This window comes from Carassius carassius, chromosome 3 (genome assembly GCF_963082965.1).
Source record: "Carassius carassius chromosome 3, fCarCar2.1, whole genome shotgun sequence".
Lineage (NCBI taxonomy): Eukaryota > Metazoa > Chordata > Actinopteri > Cypriniformes > Cyprinidae > Carassius > Carassius carassius.
The window spans coordinates 15,174,880-15,191,824 of NC_081757.1; the positions used below are offsets into that span (position 1 = coordinate 15,174,880).

Sequence of the window (16,945 nt, forward strand, 5' to 3'; positions counted from 1 at the left end):
TTTGCGATGATTGCCCTTGATTCAAGCCTTCGGTTTACCCGTGCTCATAACACTAGCACAGAATCAGTTCAGAATCAATCACCAAAAGAATCAGTTCAGTTCAGACGCCCTGTGTGTCAGTCTGCTTCACGCTGAATCACACATGCGCTGTATCATCAGCTCCTCGGTTTACGAATCGGACGCATCTGACAGAAACGGTTCTTGACTCGTGAACGAGTCAATGTTTTGTTCGTTATCTGGCTCGGTGTTCATCTTCAGTTCTCTCTTCACAGCAGTTCAGTCAGTGTACTGTTTGAGTGTATGCATTACTCCGGGATATTGGTTTGTTTGAACTCAGAGGGAGTGTCAGCCACATTAAAAAAGTTAACAGCTTAAGTCATTTGTGGATTAATGCGTATTAGAGATGCGAACCGTTTAAAACGATTCAGTTCGATTTGGTGAACTGAATGATTCGTTCGTGAACCGGATATCCAGACTGCTTTGTTTTGAACTCTCTCACAACAGACACGGAAGAGAAGACAATGCTGAATAAAGTCGTCGTTTTTGCCATTTTTGGACCAAACTGTATTTTCGATGCTTCAAAAAATTCTAACCGACCCTCTGATGTCACATGGACTACTTTGATGATGTTTTTCTTACCTTTCTGGACATGGACAGTATACCGTACACACAGCTTCAATGGAGGGACTGAGAGCTCTCGGACTAAATCTAAAATATCTTAAACAGTGTTCCAAAGATGAACGGAGGTTTTACGGGTTTGAAACAAGATGAGGGTAAGTTATTAATTACATAAATTTGCTATCTGGGTGAACTAACCCTTTAAGTGTAGTCAGATAAAGTAAACTTAATATACAGAAGTGTTTTATATGTGCACTTCTTACATGAACACTTCACTAAGTTCTACTTTAATGGATTTTCATGAAAAATACAGTAGAAACGTATTAATTGTAGGTTAAATGTGTAATAAAATAATAATTTAACAATAAGTATATTTTTAGCATAAAATGCTATATCTTAAATGTGGGAAAGTGCTACAAATGACATATTAATAGTGTACTAGACTGTACTTTTAAAGGACTCCATTAACATGTAGTGAAGGTCAGCTTCGAAAGCCTTGTTCTTGAAAGAAGGTGTCCTGAGATCGAAACCTTTCCCAATCCCGCCCCCCTTTCTCTCTCCCACTTTGCTTCCTGTGTCCTCAACACTGTACTATCCCAATAAAGGCAAAAACGCCAAAAATAAATTTACTATAGGCCTACATTTGACATAAAATATTTAATGTATAATACAATACAAATAATTTATTTATATATTTATTATTATTATTATTATATTTTGAATAATATGTATATTTTCTATGTATGATGAGTATATGAAAGATGTGTTCAAGTTTAGTGTGCTACCACAAGTGGTAATTAAATACTAAATATATATATATTTAGTTCATATTAATGGTGTCTGAAAATAGCAGAGTTGGGTATGCTTAGATGTTCTTAAGATTATCTTAAGAAGTACTACAAATATATATATATATATATATATATATATATATATATATATATATATATATATTACCATATTAAGTACAAAATTAGTATGTGAAAATAGAGCACTTTAAGTAAATTATAAAGAGTACCACTGAAATACCCTTTAATTTAGTACTTTTTTTCATCTGCAGGTTTGGAACGACATGATGGTGAATCAATGATGCCAGAATTTTTCATTTTTAGGTGAACTACTTGTAGACAAACTTCAACAACCTGAGTTAGAAAATTATCTTCACTTTTCATCCTTCATTTTTAATAAGCCAGCAGTAACTGAACTTCAGACAGATGTCTGGAGAGACAATACAGAGAAGTTCATCAAGACGAACTTTGGAGAGGCCTTGTCTTAAAGTTTACAAAAAATAAAAGTATTGACTTGTGAAGGTTATTATATTGTTTCAATACTCTTGCCATCTGAATAGAGATTTGATTAAACTGAATACTTGGCAGACTAAAAATGAAGGTGTTCAGTGTGGTTGAAAATGTATTGCATGGCAGTTATTCAATACTTGGATATTCTATGTGATCGATAGATAGATAGATAGATAGATAGATAGATAGATAGATAGATAGATAGATAGATAGATAGATAGATAGATAGATAGATAGATAGATAGATAGATAGATAGATAGATAGACAGACAGACAGACAGACAGACAGACAGACAGACAGACAGACAGACAGACAGACAGACAATGTTAAACACTATAAAGATATGGGAAATTTGTTTTGATAAAACGTCTGTGTTCGACCCCCAATACGAATGTACTTTTGTATTATTACCTTTTTCCATTTTTACAGCGGGTTAAATAACCATCTTCTTCCAGCACGTTCTTCACATGTTTGCTACTTGAGTCTCCTCCTCTGTCTCTGGTAAAGCGCGCGCTCAGGCCGCCCCTCTCTGCGCAGGATGGAAATGCACTTCCGGTCGGTGAGACGTGGCTGACGGTGGAAAATCCTTCAGGAGGGAAATCGGGAGACTGTCTGCTGCAGTGCTCCTGCTCTTAGTCAAGAAGTGCCTGGATGGCAGGGTCAAGCCGGAGGAAAAACTAGGAATTTCAGCCGGGTAAGACCAAACGTTTGTTTTAGTTTTTCCTCTGCTGCGAATCTTGTAGACAGAGGTTTGTTTTTCAAGGCACGCAACTTTGTATCGATGTAGTTTGCGTGCACCGTTGTTTTTATCAGAAACATTGCAACAACGTTGTTTTTTGCGTTTAGACAGGCTCATCATCGCCCATAAGTAAGCTATCATAAAATTGACGATTTTGCCTTGGGACCTTCTTGTTATTTTAATTAGTTTAGCAGACAAACGCAGAACCGTGGCAAACTTTGGCGTGTTTTTAAAGCCCAGCGGGGCTGGAATTTGTCAGGAATCTCGCCGCTCCCTCCACTCCTGCACGTCCACAGACCGTCCAAACCTGCTCCTCTGTGACTGTTACATTTGCATTTTTGTCCCCCCATAACGGAGGTCGTATATCCAGGTTTATCAAGTATGTATGAGTGAAGTATGAGTTTAAGTAAATATAAAGTATGTTGTTTTTAGGTGTATATTCTTTACATATTTGTGAAATAAAGACAATTTAAGCTCAAATGCAATGTTTCAATATTGTATAAAGATCAGCTGCTGAAGACCAGTGAACACATTTATCCTCATTGTTATGGGTGCTAGTTATACACTGTTTGAAGGGATTGTGTTTGGCCTGACTCTAATGCATTATCTGATATCATGTTTTCATCTCTATGTAGATTATTTTCCCGTGTTGGCAGTAAGGACCTAAAAGGTGTGCTGTTTTTGTTAGGTTGTGACTCACATTGCCATGGTCTTTTGAATGTGTGTCTTTTTATATGGTGTATAGGTTTTTTTTTTTGTTGTTTTGTTTTTTTGGGTGGTGGATAGGAGTGGAAGCGCTCAGTCACCATATCCAGACCTTTCAATTTGGAGGCCAAGCTACAGGGCAAGGCTTCCCCTGGAATTGCAAATGTTTTTTTTTTTAAACAACATAAATGTCTTACAGACACAGTACATTAATTTTTAAGGTGTTGTTAAGTTGCACTTGTTTTGAACTTGTAAAGCAAATTAAGTTGCATCCTTGTGGTAGTTGCTGTGGTTAAAATGTTTCAAAAATTAAGTGTGAGTAGTCAGTTTTAGAATTTCTATGCATCCAGTAGTTTAAGAGATGTAACTGTGAATCTTGAAAAAAAAAAGTTTGTTTTAATTCTCTACCACAATAAGATAACTAGCTAACTAGGTTTAGTCTGGGACTAAGAAACCCTAAACCTCATTCAAACTCAACTAATCTTTCCACTTCATGAAATTTTGTTTGAAGGCTCCTCTCCGCCTTACAGCACCCTACATGTTTCTTCCAAATACTTTGCGGAGGTCTGGGTTGATGAGCGCAGGACAGGAGAAGCCCGTTTGGGCATTGGCTGTGCTGCTCCTTGGCGCCGCCCTACTGGCGTCATCCCTTGGTGGGAAGATGATGGCTCAGACTGCTGTGGCCCAAGCAAAGACTGCACCAGCAGGACCAGGACCATGGTGCATTAAGGACCTTCTAGACCTCCAGTACCTGAACGAGCTGTTCTCCATAGATAACTTAGATGTTTGGTTCTGTTCCCTTGTGGGATCAATCGCCGTCGGACTCAGTGGTGTCTTTCCACTCATAGTGATACCCATTGAAGCTGGAACAGCTTTAAAATCTGAGGGTAAGTCAAACTTATGCTTGCATGCTTTTGTGTTCTAGGTCTGTGTGTATGTGAATAGCTCATTGTAACAGCTAATCTAGGATCAGGTTACATGCTGAGCAGATCAGGTAGAGGTAGCATTGTGTTACATTCAGAGCTGGTCCAGATATTCACAACAGTGTCCTTATGCAGACTAATGGGCAGAGATTTAGTATTTTGTGTCTCTTCTTTGTTCATTCTATCAGAGGTGGAAAAATGATGAGTCTTTCTGGCCCTGTGCAGGTTATCTATAGTTTGCGAGCAGAAAGGAAACTGTTCTGGTCACACATCAGGCCTAGTGTGACAAATAGACACATGTTTGTTATTATTACAAGCAAGAGAGGACTGGCTTGTAGTCTGATTTAGGTCCTCAGTTGTTTGGTTACATTAAATCAGAGCTCATTTGACTTTAAACTTATATTCTCCGTGGGATTTTCCCTGCTTATGCCTGGTTCCACATTTAGTTTTTCATACCATGGTAAAGTAATTTCCCAGCCACGGTTATAATACTAATACAATAACTTTTTTGAAAGTCCAATTTAATTATAAATTAAACAGAAGGTTATAGTTGGGTAGGTAGGTAGGTACAATCAATAAAATTATTGGATTTATCTATGGTTTTGTTTTTAATAGGAGGCACTGAAAATGCAACATTTTAAAAGTAAAATTCATGAGCAGACCTGTTAATTTTGGGGACTGACCTCATGGAATCTTCTTCAAACTATCTGTGTATTAGATTACATTTAGGAATCTTCCCCAAACTGATATGAAGAATCTTGTAGAGACCGTATCCAGCGATCACTGAGAAAAATGTGTTGTGTGAGCATGCTTGACCTATAAAAGAATTTGTTCAGCTACACCTGTCATGGCTTGTCTAAATAGTTCTTGATTTAGCGGACGTTCAATAGAAGAACCAACAGAACTATGCCAAAAAGTGTGCAATAACATTATATGGTTGACAGGTCGCACTCCAAAGATCTTTGCAGAGGGCAGTGCTGCTCTGTGAAGCTTTTGTCTGTGATGATATCAGTCATGCAGAAATAGACCGGATTCTGGCAGTGTCAGGAAGTAGACAGGCTTAAGAGAAGGTCTGTTTTGATTTACCAGTAGAGGTTGCAATGGGCAGGGGAGAAGAGGGTTAGGCTGAATTATAAGTGTGTCCTGTACCACAGAGACTGACCACATGATTTCCAAAGCAGTCTGGAGTATTGGATTTAGATAATGTATGTCTGTTACTGTATATTCCCATAAGCTCTTACAATTGCAAAAGTAGCTTATTAAAGCTGTGCAGCTTCAGAACTTAAACTGTACGAAAAACAAAATAATAATTAAATGTAAGAACTTGTAGAATGATTTTGCAACTGTATGGTGGTTTAACCATCTGCTTTATGTGAAGGATTTGCTCAATTTGCTTAACACGGCAAGATCTTTGGAGTGTTGCATATCAAGCATTTCTGCTAATGTTTGTTTATGAACTTCCACTGATGCTCTTCACTGTTTGCAGCTGGGTGTCAGAAGCTGAAGAAGCTGCTGAGTTTTGCCATTGGTGGTCTCTTAGGCGACGTGTTTCTTCATCTCCTTCCTGAAGCCTGGGCTTACACTTCCAGTCCTGGTGAGAATTTTCACATTATATATACCATTTGTTGGTGCTCATGCATTAATCATAATCTTTGTGATCTTTATGGTTCTTAGTCTTATCTCAGTTCGGTTTCTGTTTCTATTTGTTCTGTTTTTTTTTAATAAACCTTCCTGTGACTCCCAGTAGGTATAAATGTGTGGTTTTGTAATTCATCCCCTCCCCGTTTCTCTCTCCTGTATGGGAATTCCTTACATTGTTTTGCATGAGACTATGCCTTTTTAAATTTTAAAATCAATAGTGTGTAGTAACTGACCTTTGCTAAACCCTTTTCTCTCTGGTATCTCTGCTCCAGTTTCTCAAATTTACTGTGGTACTGAAATCGATATGGAAAATGGCATTTAGTCACATTTACTTTGAAGAAATGTTAGTCCCTTTATTGATCATATGTCTTCATTTTTGGGATTCAAGGCTCACACAGTGCTATTTAAATTTTTTTAGAAGTCCATACTAGGGATGGGACGGTATGAAAATTTAATATCACGATTATAGTGACTAAAATTATCACGATTATCAATATTATCACGGTTTTGTTGAAACGAGATGAAAGTGTTCAAAAATAGTTGATGCTCACACTGAAAACATTTCAGCAAGTTTTATATTTAATAATCAACAAACAACTAATAAAACAAGCAACTCTATGCACTTAATTTAAAGAAAGATTAAATTCTGTGGCATTTCCTTCCTTACAATGAAAAGTGTAGAAGCATAGAAAAGCATAGAAAAGTCACTGACTTTTTTTTTTTTGACATTTCCTTCTCGAAAAAAAACAAAAAAAACATTGTGCGCTTGCGTCAGACTGTTGCTGGCTGGACATGATTTAATAGTGAGTTATTAAAACCGCGATAATCAAACACGGTTTTAATGATAATTCATTTTTAAACGATATTACTAACCTTCACGGTTATCAATAAAACCGGTTATCGTCCCATCCCTAGTCCATACTGTGTATTTTGCTACTATTATAGCTGATATTTTTGTTTGATCATATTATAATGTTGAAAGCTTTTCAAATATTATTAATAAAGGCAAGTTTGTTCAATATACAGTACAGTTTTTAAGGCAGAGAGCATGTTATTTTAGTATTTTATAGTATACAAGCATACAATTTTTAATTTTATATTTTCAGTTTTAATTTTAATTTTAGTAATTCTGCATTATAATTTTTTATTAGTTTTATTTTTACGTTTTCATTTAGATTTATTAATGCATTTCATTTATTGATATATTTAATGCATTTCAGTTAGTTTCCAATGCAACATTTCTTATATACAGTTATTCCTTTATAAAGTTTTTCATCTGATAGTTTATTTTATTAAAGGTTTTTAAGTGGTTTTAGTTAACGATAACAGCATTGGACAGAGCTTAATGAAGTTATTTTTTATCTTTGTTTGTAAAAAAAAGTTAATAAAATTTGTGTTTGCATGTGTTGGATAGATGGGTCCCAAAGGCACTATCATACGCAGGGTTTGTGGTTGATAGGGGGTCTGCTGTCCTTTCTGATTTTGGAAAAAGTATTCCCAGACGAAGACAGTGACCAAGAGAGCAAAGATTTCTGCCAAAGAACTGAAGTAAGTTACATGTGTTCTTATTACATATTCCAGCCCCTTGAATCAGTTCAACTGACTCCTGTCCACATTGGAACAATGCAATTCTGAACCTCATGGGGGAGCCAAAGCACGATGTTGGAGTTATGCACTCTACAGACTAGCACACATTATACATCCACATTAACCATCCTGTAATATACGATAATTATAGCCCAGTTTTTATTCTTATTTTTTTTTTCTATTTAACTACAAAAAAAGGTACAAGTGCTTTTGAACTTAAAAATGTTTTTGAGCTATGCTTTTTGAGAATAAGGTCAATAAACGATAATCATTGGCTGAGTTACACTTTTATGTGTGTGTGTTTGGGGGGCACCCACTTGCAGAGAGCCACTAGCAAGTGTTCTGCATTTCATATATTTATGTAACAAAAATTCTACAGTACAATTCTAAAATTCTCACTTACCCCCATGTCGTTCCAAACCCGTAAAAGCTTTGTTTGTCTTTTTGGGGGTAAACAATTTGATATATTTTGAATAAAAACCGGGAGGCTTGTGACTGTCCCATTGACTGCCAAGTAAAATACACGGTCCAGGATGGTTCAGAAAATTATGAAAGACGTCATCAGAATAGTCCATCTGCCATCAGTGGTTCAGTCTGAATTTAATGAAGCGACAAGAATACTTTTCTGTGTAAAAAACAAAAAACAATGACTTCATTAAACAATTAATTTCCTCTACATTAGGATAGCACCATTTTGGAGAATATACGCTGGATCAAAATAGCGTGTTGTTCGTTGTGGCAACGTACACTATTTGCTTCCAGCAGATATTCTCCAAAATGCTGCTACCCCCTCCTAAACTCCACCTATGATAATAACTAAGACTATATCAACATGCAATATCGTGGACATAATAAGACAAGACTAAAATGTATTCAAAAAGATAAATCTTATTTTGTCGAAAAAAAACTAATTGTGGACCTCTCTCCAAGCCACCACTACCCGAGCTTTCATGAGTGCTAAAATGTCTAAAATGTTGAGATTTTTAGTTGACTAAAATTAAATAGGATAAGGTTGACTAAATTTGATAAAAACGAACCAATTATATTTAACACCGGACTAAAGGCTTGTACGCACTGGCACGATTATCGATGCTTAACACCTCTTGACTAAACAAATGGCGGCAGTGTGAGTGTGCACACCGATATGCAAAACGGCAGGCGTAAAAACATTTTTTTTTTATAATTTTTATTTTTAAAATGCTTCGGGATCTTTTTTTTTTTTTTTGACGTGCCTTGTTAAAACAGGCTGACCAATGAGATTGGTACTTTTGTTCATGTGTTTGGAGCTGCTGAAGTTACAATAAAACATGACTTGGTGGCACTCGAGCACAAAACTGTTTTGCCGAGCACAAATTGATACCTAGATGACGAGGAAGTAAGTAGACGAAGAAGATGCATCGAGGAAAGTTGAATGTAGATCTGCTGGTCTCATTGATGGCTGAACACAAAGGGCTTTGACAAACGCGACAGCGACTACAAAAATCTTGATAAGGGGGAGTTATGTAGAGGAATTGCAGATCAAATGGTATTCAATTTCTGCATTTGCACATTTACTCGGCTCATCGGCAGCGAAAATCGCTTGGGTATGAACACAAAAGATGCGTCGAAGAATGCTGGTGTTAAGCGCATGCGATAATCGCCCTGATATGCACGAGGTTTAAGACTAAAATTGAAAATAGCTGACAAAATTAATACTAGTTTTGTCTTTGTTTTTGAGTTTCGGGAAAAAACTTAATCAGTCTTTAAATGTCTTTTAAACTTCTGACTGGTTTATTGCAGCTGTTTGTTTAAACTTGTTTATTAAAGATTAGGATGTTCGGTGAAAACACAAAGAGAGAGAGACCAAGAGAGAGGGAATAGTCCTGATTGAATAATTGATGCTATACGAATGTTGTAGGGTCACGAGGATATTTGAACATTACAACTCATGTCCCATTCAAATACCCACAGGACTGTTTTTTGCCTCTCAAGAAGAACCCCAAACCCCTTTTATTCTGGCCTTATTTCAGCATATTGTAACAGCCAGTTAAACACACACACAAATGCACACTTTCTCACTTTTTGGGCTCCACCCTGAAGGATATAACAGCTTAAGGCCTTGAAATATTTGCTTTTAGATGCTTCCTAAAACAAACAAATTACAGTTTTGTTCTGCCTACCTTTCTAGTGTAGACATGACATCAGCTCTTCAGTGTCTTGGACATTTAAGATCACAAGCAAACAGAGGGGACCTGCAGTGCCCCCCCCCCCCTTCCCTTCTAATTATAACTTTTAATTTGACTTGGTCTATGACTTGAATCTGTTTGTGAATGCTTATGTCTGAGTCTTCTTCCTTGCTTATGGGATACCTGGGAGTTTGATTGATAGCCTCTGCTCTGTTTGGGTAGCTATAAATAGCCTCTAGCAGGAAGCAGCTGCCACCAGCATTCCATCAGCAGACAGACGAGCCACAGAAGTCAGCCACGGTGCACAGAAACCACAGCTGAGAGGCCTTACAGACTGTGGGCTAGAACAGGGAGGAAGTGTCTAGTTTTGGTATTACAATCTAAAATACCTGCTGCTATAAAGGACGATTGTTTTCTCACAGTCAACCTTTGTCAGCCATTTCTGTCTCCTCAACCGTGGTAAGAATTATGTGAATTTAGAAGCAGAAATGTTTTTAATCACACAAATGCTTAAATTTGTGGTAATTGGTAATGTTCTGTAGAAACTGTTAGAGTTGATCTGTTTGAACTAGGAAATATTTATTAATTTTTATTTTTTTACTGCTTAGTCTACAAAGTAGTGGTCTGCTGGAAATTCCCACAAAACATTTTCCTCAGTTTATAAAAATGAATGGAACGTGTTTTAGCAGTGTACTTTTAATATGTAGCACTGTGAATAAATGTTTAAAATATGCAGTACTGGCAAAAAAATTGCATTAAATTAGGATTGTTGGGCGGGGTAAAATATTTAAGTCTTTTTGGAAGTCTTTTATTCTCATCAAGAGATTTCATAACAATGCACCCTTGCTAAATAAGTGTTATTAAAATTAATCAATCTTGCTGACCCCAAACCTTTGAATAGTAGTGTAACTATTTCAGTTTTCTCCGTATTCTATTTGATCTTGATTTGATAGTTGGTAAAATTGTCTATTTGCTCTTGAATGCTGTGAAATGAGACCCGGATTTGTTAGAAATACTTACTGTGGTGTTCTCTCTCTTTCCAAACTAGTCGTCTTCAGCAGATCTGAGCAGCGAGGTCTCTGTGTCCCCACAAACAAATGGCATCTGCTCAAACAACAACACCGACTCCAAGCCAAAGACTGACATCAGCCTTTACACAGAGCCAAAGAAAATAAAGGTAAGATGCACACACAAATCATGCCTTGTCTAAATGGTTATAAGATTATTCCAGACAAGTACTAGGACCATTTCCTTGGAACCAATCATACAGCATTTAAGTGTCTGTTACCTGTTATCTTTTCTCTTACATTGTTTCTTTATTTTTCAGACAAGTGGTTATCTAAACCTTCTTGCTAACTGCATTGACAACTTCACTCATGGGCTGGCAGTGGCAGGGAGCTTCTTAGTAAGCCGAAAGGTAAGAGCAAACAGAGATCAATTCCATATAAATTGGATTCAGCCTTCATTCTTACTACTACAGAGAAGTTGCTGCTAGCATAGCCTGCAATAGAGTGCACTATTAATGACTAGTTTTGTATCTCTGCTTAATGTGAACAGATCTGTGTAGGGCAGTTGTATGTCTGGTAATTATGACTTTATGTGCTTTATAAATAGATTCAGAGTGCCTGTGTAAATATAATATGGGTTGGCCACTTTTAAGCATTTTAGACCTTAAACTAATTGCATCTTCCATAATTCTTTTGGTCAATGGTAATCACTGCAAACAGTGAGATGGAGATGTTTGTGATGTGTGGGAATATTTATAGTGCAGCAGTATATATATGGCTTTGTGAAGTTGAAGTGCAGGTGGAGAAGCATAAGGCTCCCAGCATGCGTGGGAAGGGAGTTACAGAGGAAATGGACTTGGTGCAACAGAAACCACTATACTTGCACAGAAAAACACACTTTTACACATTTGCTCACTGGACGTACATTTTTGGCTGCAGAAATGCAAGGGAGAGTATTGATGGAGAACTGTGCCATTTAACCATTTTAGCTTCTGTTGACATTCAGTTAAACATATATGTGGCAAATAAACACATGGTCTGGATTATAAAATATGATTTTGCTGCCCTACCATGGTTGAATTAGAAAACAAAGGTATACTACAATATATTTACAATACCTTCTTTTACTTGTCCTAACAGGTTGGTTGCTTAACAACATTCGCTATTCTGCTTCATGAGATCCCTCATGAGGTACGTGAGTTAGTATCTTTCTCTGTCTCTTGAGTTTCAGCCAGGTAATCAGTTTACAGGAACAATGCATTTAATTTTTAACCGATCGATAACAGTTTAATATTAGTGACTTGGAATGAGCAAGTAGTCATTCAAGAGTTACTGCATGTGAAATGTCTCAATACTTTATAGTACTCAGGACTTACCAATTTCTGTTGTTGTACACACACTTCTGTCTTTACGGAAAGGTGGGAGATTTTGCCATTCTGCTGCGAGCAGGATTTGACCGCTGGAAAGCAGCCCGCATGCAGCTCTCTACAGCTTTAGGAGGAGTCCTGGGGGCATGTTTTGCTCTTTGCTCCCAATCACAGCATGGGGCAGGTGAGACACCACAGTCCTCAAGACATCTCTCCCCTCTCAGACTACTGTTCAAAGGTTTAGGGTCACTATGATTTTTCTAATAAAACAAACTTGTATTTAGTAAGAAAGCAATAAATATAATGTTATTTCAAATAAATTCTTTTTTCTTTTGAACTTACTATTCATCAAAGAATACTGAAGACAAATATTCATGGTTTCCACAGAATTATTAAGCATAACTGTTTTTAACACTGATAATAATAATAAATCTTTATTGTGTGAACCAAATCAGCATATTAGAATGATTTCTGAAGGATCATGACGCCGGAGACTGATAATAATGTAATGGAGTAATGGCTGCTGAGAATAGAAAACCCTTGTTTTAAATTGTAGTAATATTTCTTGTTACAGTAGTTTAAATAAATGCAAACTTTGTGAGCATTAAGCCCGAGACACACTGCATGATTTTCGGCTGTCCCAGTCAGACAAATCGTGAAACAATCATGGTGATTTCTGTGATTTTTGGCTCCAATCGGTGGTCCTATGTCGTACAGTACGAATAATCCCATGTTGATAAAGGTGGCAAACAATCGTCATTTGAATATCACGCACCTAAAAACACCTGGTTTAGAAACCTCACACATAGTTTACGACACAGAGAAATGAAACCCGGCCAAAAAGAGGACGTAATCTAATGAAAGAGAAATTGATCTTACTCCCAAAACACCCGTTGACCTTGTAATTACAAACAATTAGGATACAGAAATTAATGTAATTTATGTGTATTTTTAAAATACTAGTAAATATAAACAGTCTATATAGTTCCCCTCACTCTACAACAAATATTTTAACTTAATGGTATTCAGAACAGAACAAGAATGAAAAATAAGCAGTAATAAAATGATATATTAAACTTTAAAATAAAACACTAATTAGGCTATATAGTGGCATTCATATTACAATATAACAGCATACAAATGTCAAGCCAAACTGAAACAGCATATGGCTCACACCTGTCTCATACCACAAGAATCCAAATGTTTCCATTTTTGCCATGTTTTTTTTTGCATAACTATTATTCATTATATAGCTTAAACATAGCTTTACACTTGCCTCATGTTGTCATATCCGTGTAAGATCCTTCACATGGACAAAAATGTTTGTTTGGGTACTGCATGCTGATTTTACGTACAGCGGGATTTTAAAATAAACAATATAACTTTTATGTTTGGTTGACTGCATTTTAGTTTGAGGATGAATTGCTGAAATGTCAGGCAATGGTAGAGCTAATGTTGTTTTTGTGTGCGTGAGGCTCCTGTGCGATCAGATGGATTAAATCCTTTAGGCTACTTGTTGCACAGTGTTTTTTTCTTCCCTTTTGTTAATCTGTTAATTATTTTATTATACATTTTCTGTCATATGTTCATTTTGTAAATGAGGCCCAGTGTGTTTACTGCTATGACCCACGGTTACTGACCAGCCAGTAAAAATGTGACATGAAATCTATTAATATTGTGGTTGCGCTTACCTCACATCAAGCTCTTATCCCTTCCTCTTTTGCCACTTTCACTTTTTTTCAGCATTCATAAAAACTACGCCTGCCTAAGTGTGATTCATCATGCTCTTTTTGTTTACCACTAGTTCATGATGATGACATTTTATTCTTCTATCTATAGTAATGTGCTTCGTAGCGTACGAGTCAGTAGGTGTCATCATAATACAGTCTACATGTCATACCCAAGTTTATTAGATCAGCGTTGCACAATGTGATTTGCAATAATCATATAGGATTGCTATAATAGTCTTTATAAGGCTTAAGGGATGTATTATATCTTTAAGCTTTTCATGTTTCTTCTGACTGTCAACATTTGTTGTTAGTTGCAATGTTGTTCTTCCTTATTTGTGACTTACCATCCCATGCCTAACAATACTTTTATTTGTGGAAAACTCCTAAGCACCTTATCAAACTTATTCTTCAGTGTTGGTTCTTCTCATGTGTCTTTCTAGAGAATGCCACTGCCTGGATCCTGCCCTTCACCTCAGGTGGCTTTCTCTACATTGCGTTGGTCAATGTGGTACCTGATCTGCTGCAGGAGACCAACCCTAGGTAAGGTGTCCACTTCCCTGAGAAATGGGGTCTTTTTGTCTGTTTGTCTCCCACAGTAAAATCCTGCCATACTTCACATATGAAATAAACTGAATGTTCATGATCGTGTGCCCTGTTCCCACAGGAACTCCTTTCTACAGGTTCTGCTCTTGATTTGTGGGATAGCAGTCATGGCTCTTCTCTCAGTCGTCATGGACTAGCCACAGACGAGAACTGCTTTTATCAAGAGTGCTACCTAGCATTTTGGAGGATTGGGGACAATTCACTCCACTGGTTATGCTTTAATAATTGTTGTCACCCCCAAAGACCATGTGAGGAAAGACCTAAGAAAGAAACAGCCTTGACAATCAGGTGTTTCAGTCTGTGTCCATGTGTTTTAGTCATCTCCTTCATACACTTCTGTGTCCGGATTAAGACTGAACTCATGCCTGACAGGCACCAGCTGAAAGTGAAGGGAAATACAGGTTTGTGCAAAAGGTGCTCCAAAATAACAGCGGTTGCATTTGGTAATATTTTGCATTGGTTTTTTTTATGTCAAACACATTTCCAATTTCAGTTGGTTACATCAATGTGATTTGCTTTAATTATATGGAATGCAGGTTTCACAAGTCAACACTTTATCCTTTATTAAGAGACAAGCACATATGCTTACATAATCAGATTTTTGATGGTCTTCATCATTGCGTTTCTATAAACTAATACGGCTTCACTTTTAGAAGTCTTTCTGTTGAAGTGAAATCTATACAAGCTCATTTCATGCTTCATTTGCTCAAGTTGAGACATCCACACTGCATGACTACATTTTCCTAATTGCACATACATCAGTGAACACACTCCTGTTGTCAAACACTTTTGAAATGCTTAACTAGCCTTATTTTCAGGTATTCCTCAGTCATGTTTTTTAAATCGTGATGTCTGTCTTTTCTTACAGTGTTTAGTCTTGATGCTGATTGTGTCCTGATAGCCACTACACTGCGGCATTTAGCTCTAATTTACTGATTTTCTGTACAGTTCATTGTGGTCCTGGCATTGCAATACATAGTTTTGAGGGATTTAGTCTTAAAGATTGATGGATTCATAAGCAGACACTTTGTTTACTTAACTGACTTGGTGCCATTTTATTCACATTTCTCAAAAGCTAAATGGTTAATAAATGGATTGTCTGTTTAAGAGTAGAGTATATGGATTGTTACTGAAAAGAATGTTCTGAACGTGTCACATGGCAGGTCAGAACAGTCTTTGCCAGATTGTAAATAATTGAAAAGAGATTATATATATTTATTCTGTAAACAATGTCATGTTGAAAGAAAAATGTCGAACTTGTAAGTCCTCACAATGTTATATTTGAAATAAAGAAATATTACAGTTTGATTCCAAACTGTTGTGACTTCTGATTTATATGTGTGCAACTTTTACTCGTAGGAGTAGCACTGCTCCCAGCATTGTATTCCTTGTAGAAATGTATTAATCAGTTCAGCAGACCGATCTAAATCATTTGCTTGCCTCCTAGCAAAGTGTCGCTTCTCTCTACTGCTGAAAATCTCATCCTTTACTAACATTCTGAAGAATGTTGGTAACCAAGCAGTTGGCAGTAGCCTCTGACTTGCTTCCACAGTAGTATTTTTTTTTTCTATACTATGGAAGTCAATGGCTATCAACTGCTGCCATTTTTCAAAAATCTTTCATTTTCAACAGCTGAACAAAATTCATAAAAGTTTGGGACAACATGAGGGTGAATAAATGATTAAATAATGTTAGGTGACTATCTCTTTAACATCAGATTATCAAAATTTTAAGTGACTCTTTTTCAGTGCAAATAAAAACAGAAATTCTGAAAACACGTTACTTCAATTTAAGGGGTAGTTCACCCAAAAAATAAAACCATTTCAAACAATCTTGGTAATGTTGGTTTGGAACAATACAAGGGTAAGTAAAAGATGACACTTTATTTTGAGTTGAACTATCCCTTTAAGGGACGAAAACAGTTTCACCTTGATTTACCTTTCTTTGGTACATTTGAGGGCCATGTTCTGCCATACATTTAACCACCACAGCTTTTTCTATTTCAGTTTTATCAAACTGCTAACATATCTTTGTGATATTTCACTTTTATTTTTCATTTTTTAGATGCAGAACCATACAGTAGATTGCTCGTGACACCAAAGTGATGTATGTTGACTGAGTGCCTTTCGAAACAGGTCTTTTCTATTGAATTAAAGTTAATGGATTCTTTAGGAGTTCTGCTTTTGATTGACACTGCATATATAGTACCTTCCCGAAGTAGGAAAATGCATTCAATAATGAGGGTTCGATGTTTCCAGCATATGTTGCACATGACCTGCTAAATTGCTGTTACATGCCCATGCGGAGGAACCATTATGCTAAATCAATCTCATGAGATGGACTGCCCACCATGTTGAACCATTAGCAACCTAGACCGTGCTTCTGTGACGTGTGTACGAGCGTTGGCCTTCCACTACTGTTACTCTATGCTGATGCTATTTGCTTGGATGACAGCTGCTTGGAGTCTTTTTTGAGTCCATTTTGTCCCATGCAGTCTGCAAGGTCTTTGCATTTTGATATGTCATACTCACAAATGGCTTGCATTGCCTGCCGCTCCAAGT

General features: G+C 36.8%; 1 protein-coding gene across 4 annotated transcripts; it reads left to right on the top strand.

Moving 5' to 3' along the window:
- The first annotated feature begins 2,421 nt into the window (after window positions 1-2,421).
- slc39a13 (solute carrier family 39 member 13) lies at window positions 2,422-15,699 on the top strand. Of its 4 annotated transcripts, none has more exons than XM_059530379.1 (11): window positions 2,422-2,611; window positions 3,292-3,326; window positions 3,873-4,248; window positions 5,771-5,878; window positions 7,340-7,473; window positions 10,726-10,854; window positions 11,005-11,094; window positions 11,825-11,875; window positions 12,103-12,235; window positions 14,222-14,321; window positions 14,446-15,699. In XM_059530379.1, the coding sequence occupies exons 3-11, from the start codon at window positions 3,900-3,902 to the stop codon at window positions 14,519-14,521; spliced, it is 1,170 nt and encodes a 389-aa protein (XP_059386362.1). In that variant the 5' UTR covers window positions 2,422-2,611; window positions 3,292-3,326; window positions 3,873-3,899; the 3' UTR covers window positions 14,522-15,699. The 4 variants fall into 4 exon arrangements, with proteins under 4 accessions (XP_059386362.1, XP_059386370.1, XP_059386354.1 ...); XM_059530387.1 differs by having other exon boundaries at window positions 3,892-4,248; XM_059530371.1 differs by lacking the exon at window positions 3,292-3,326.
- Window positions 15,700-16,945: the final 1,246 nt, after the last annotated feature.

Coding starts and splice junctions, on each gene's coding strand:
- slc39a13 (XM_059530379.1), top strand. CDS start 3,900: ATGTTTCTTCCAAATACTTTGCGGAGGTCTGGGTTGATGAGCGCAGGA. Junction 11,095..11,824: donor GCTTCTTAGTAAGCCGAAAG/GTAAGAGCAAAC, acceptor TTGTCCTAACAG/GTTGGTTGCTTAACAACATT. Junction 14,322..14,445: donor CTGCAGGAGACCAACCCTAG/GTAAGGTGTCCA, acceptor CTGTTCCCACAG/GAACTCCTTTCTACAGGTTC.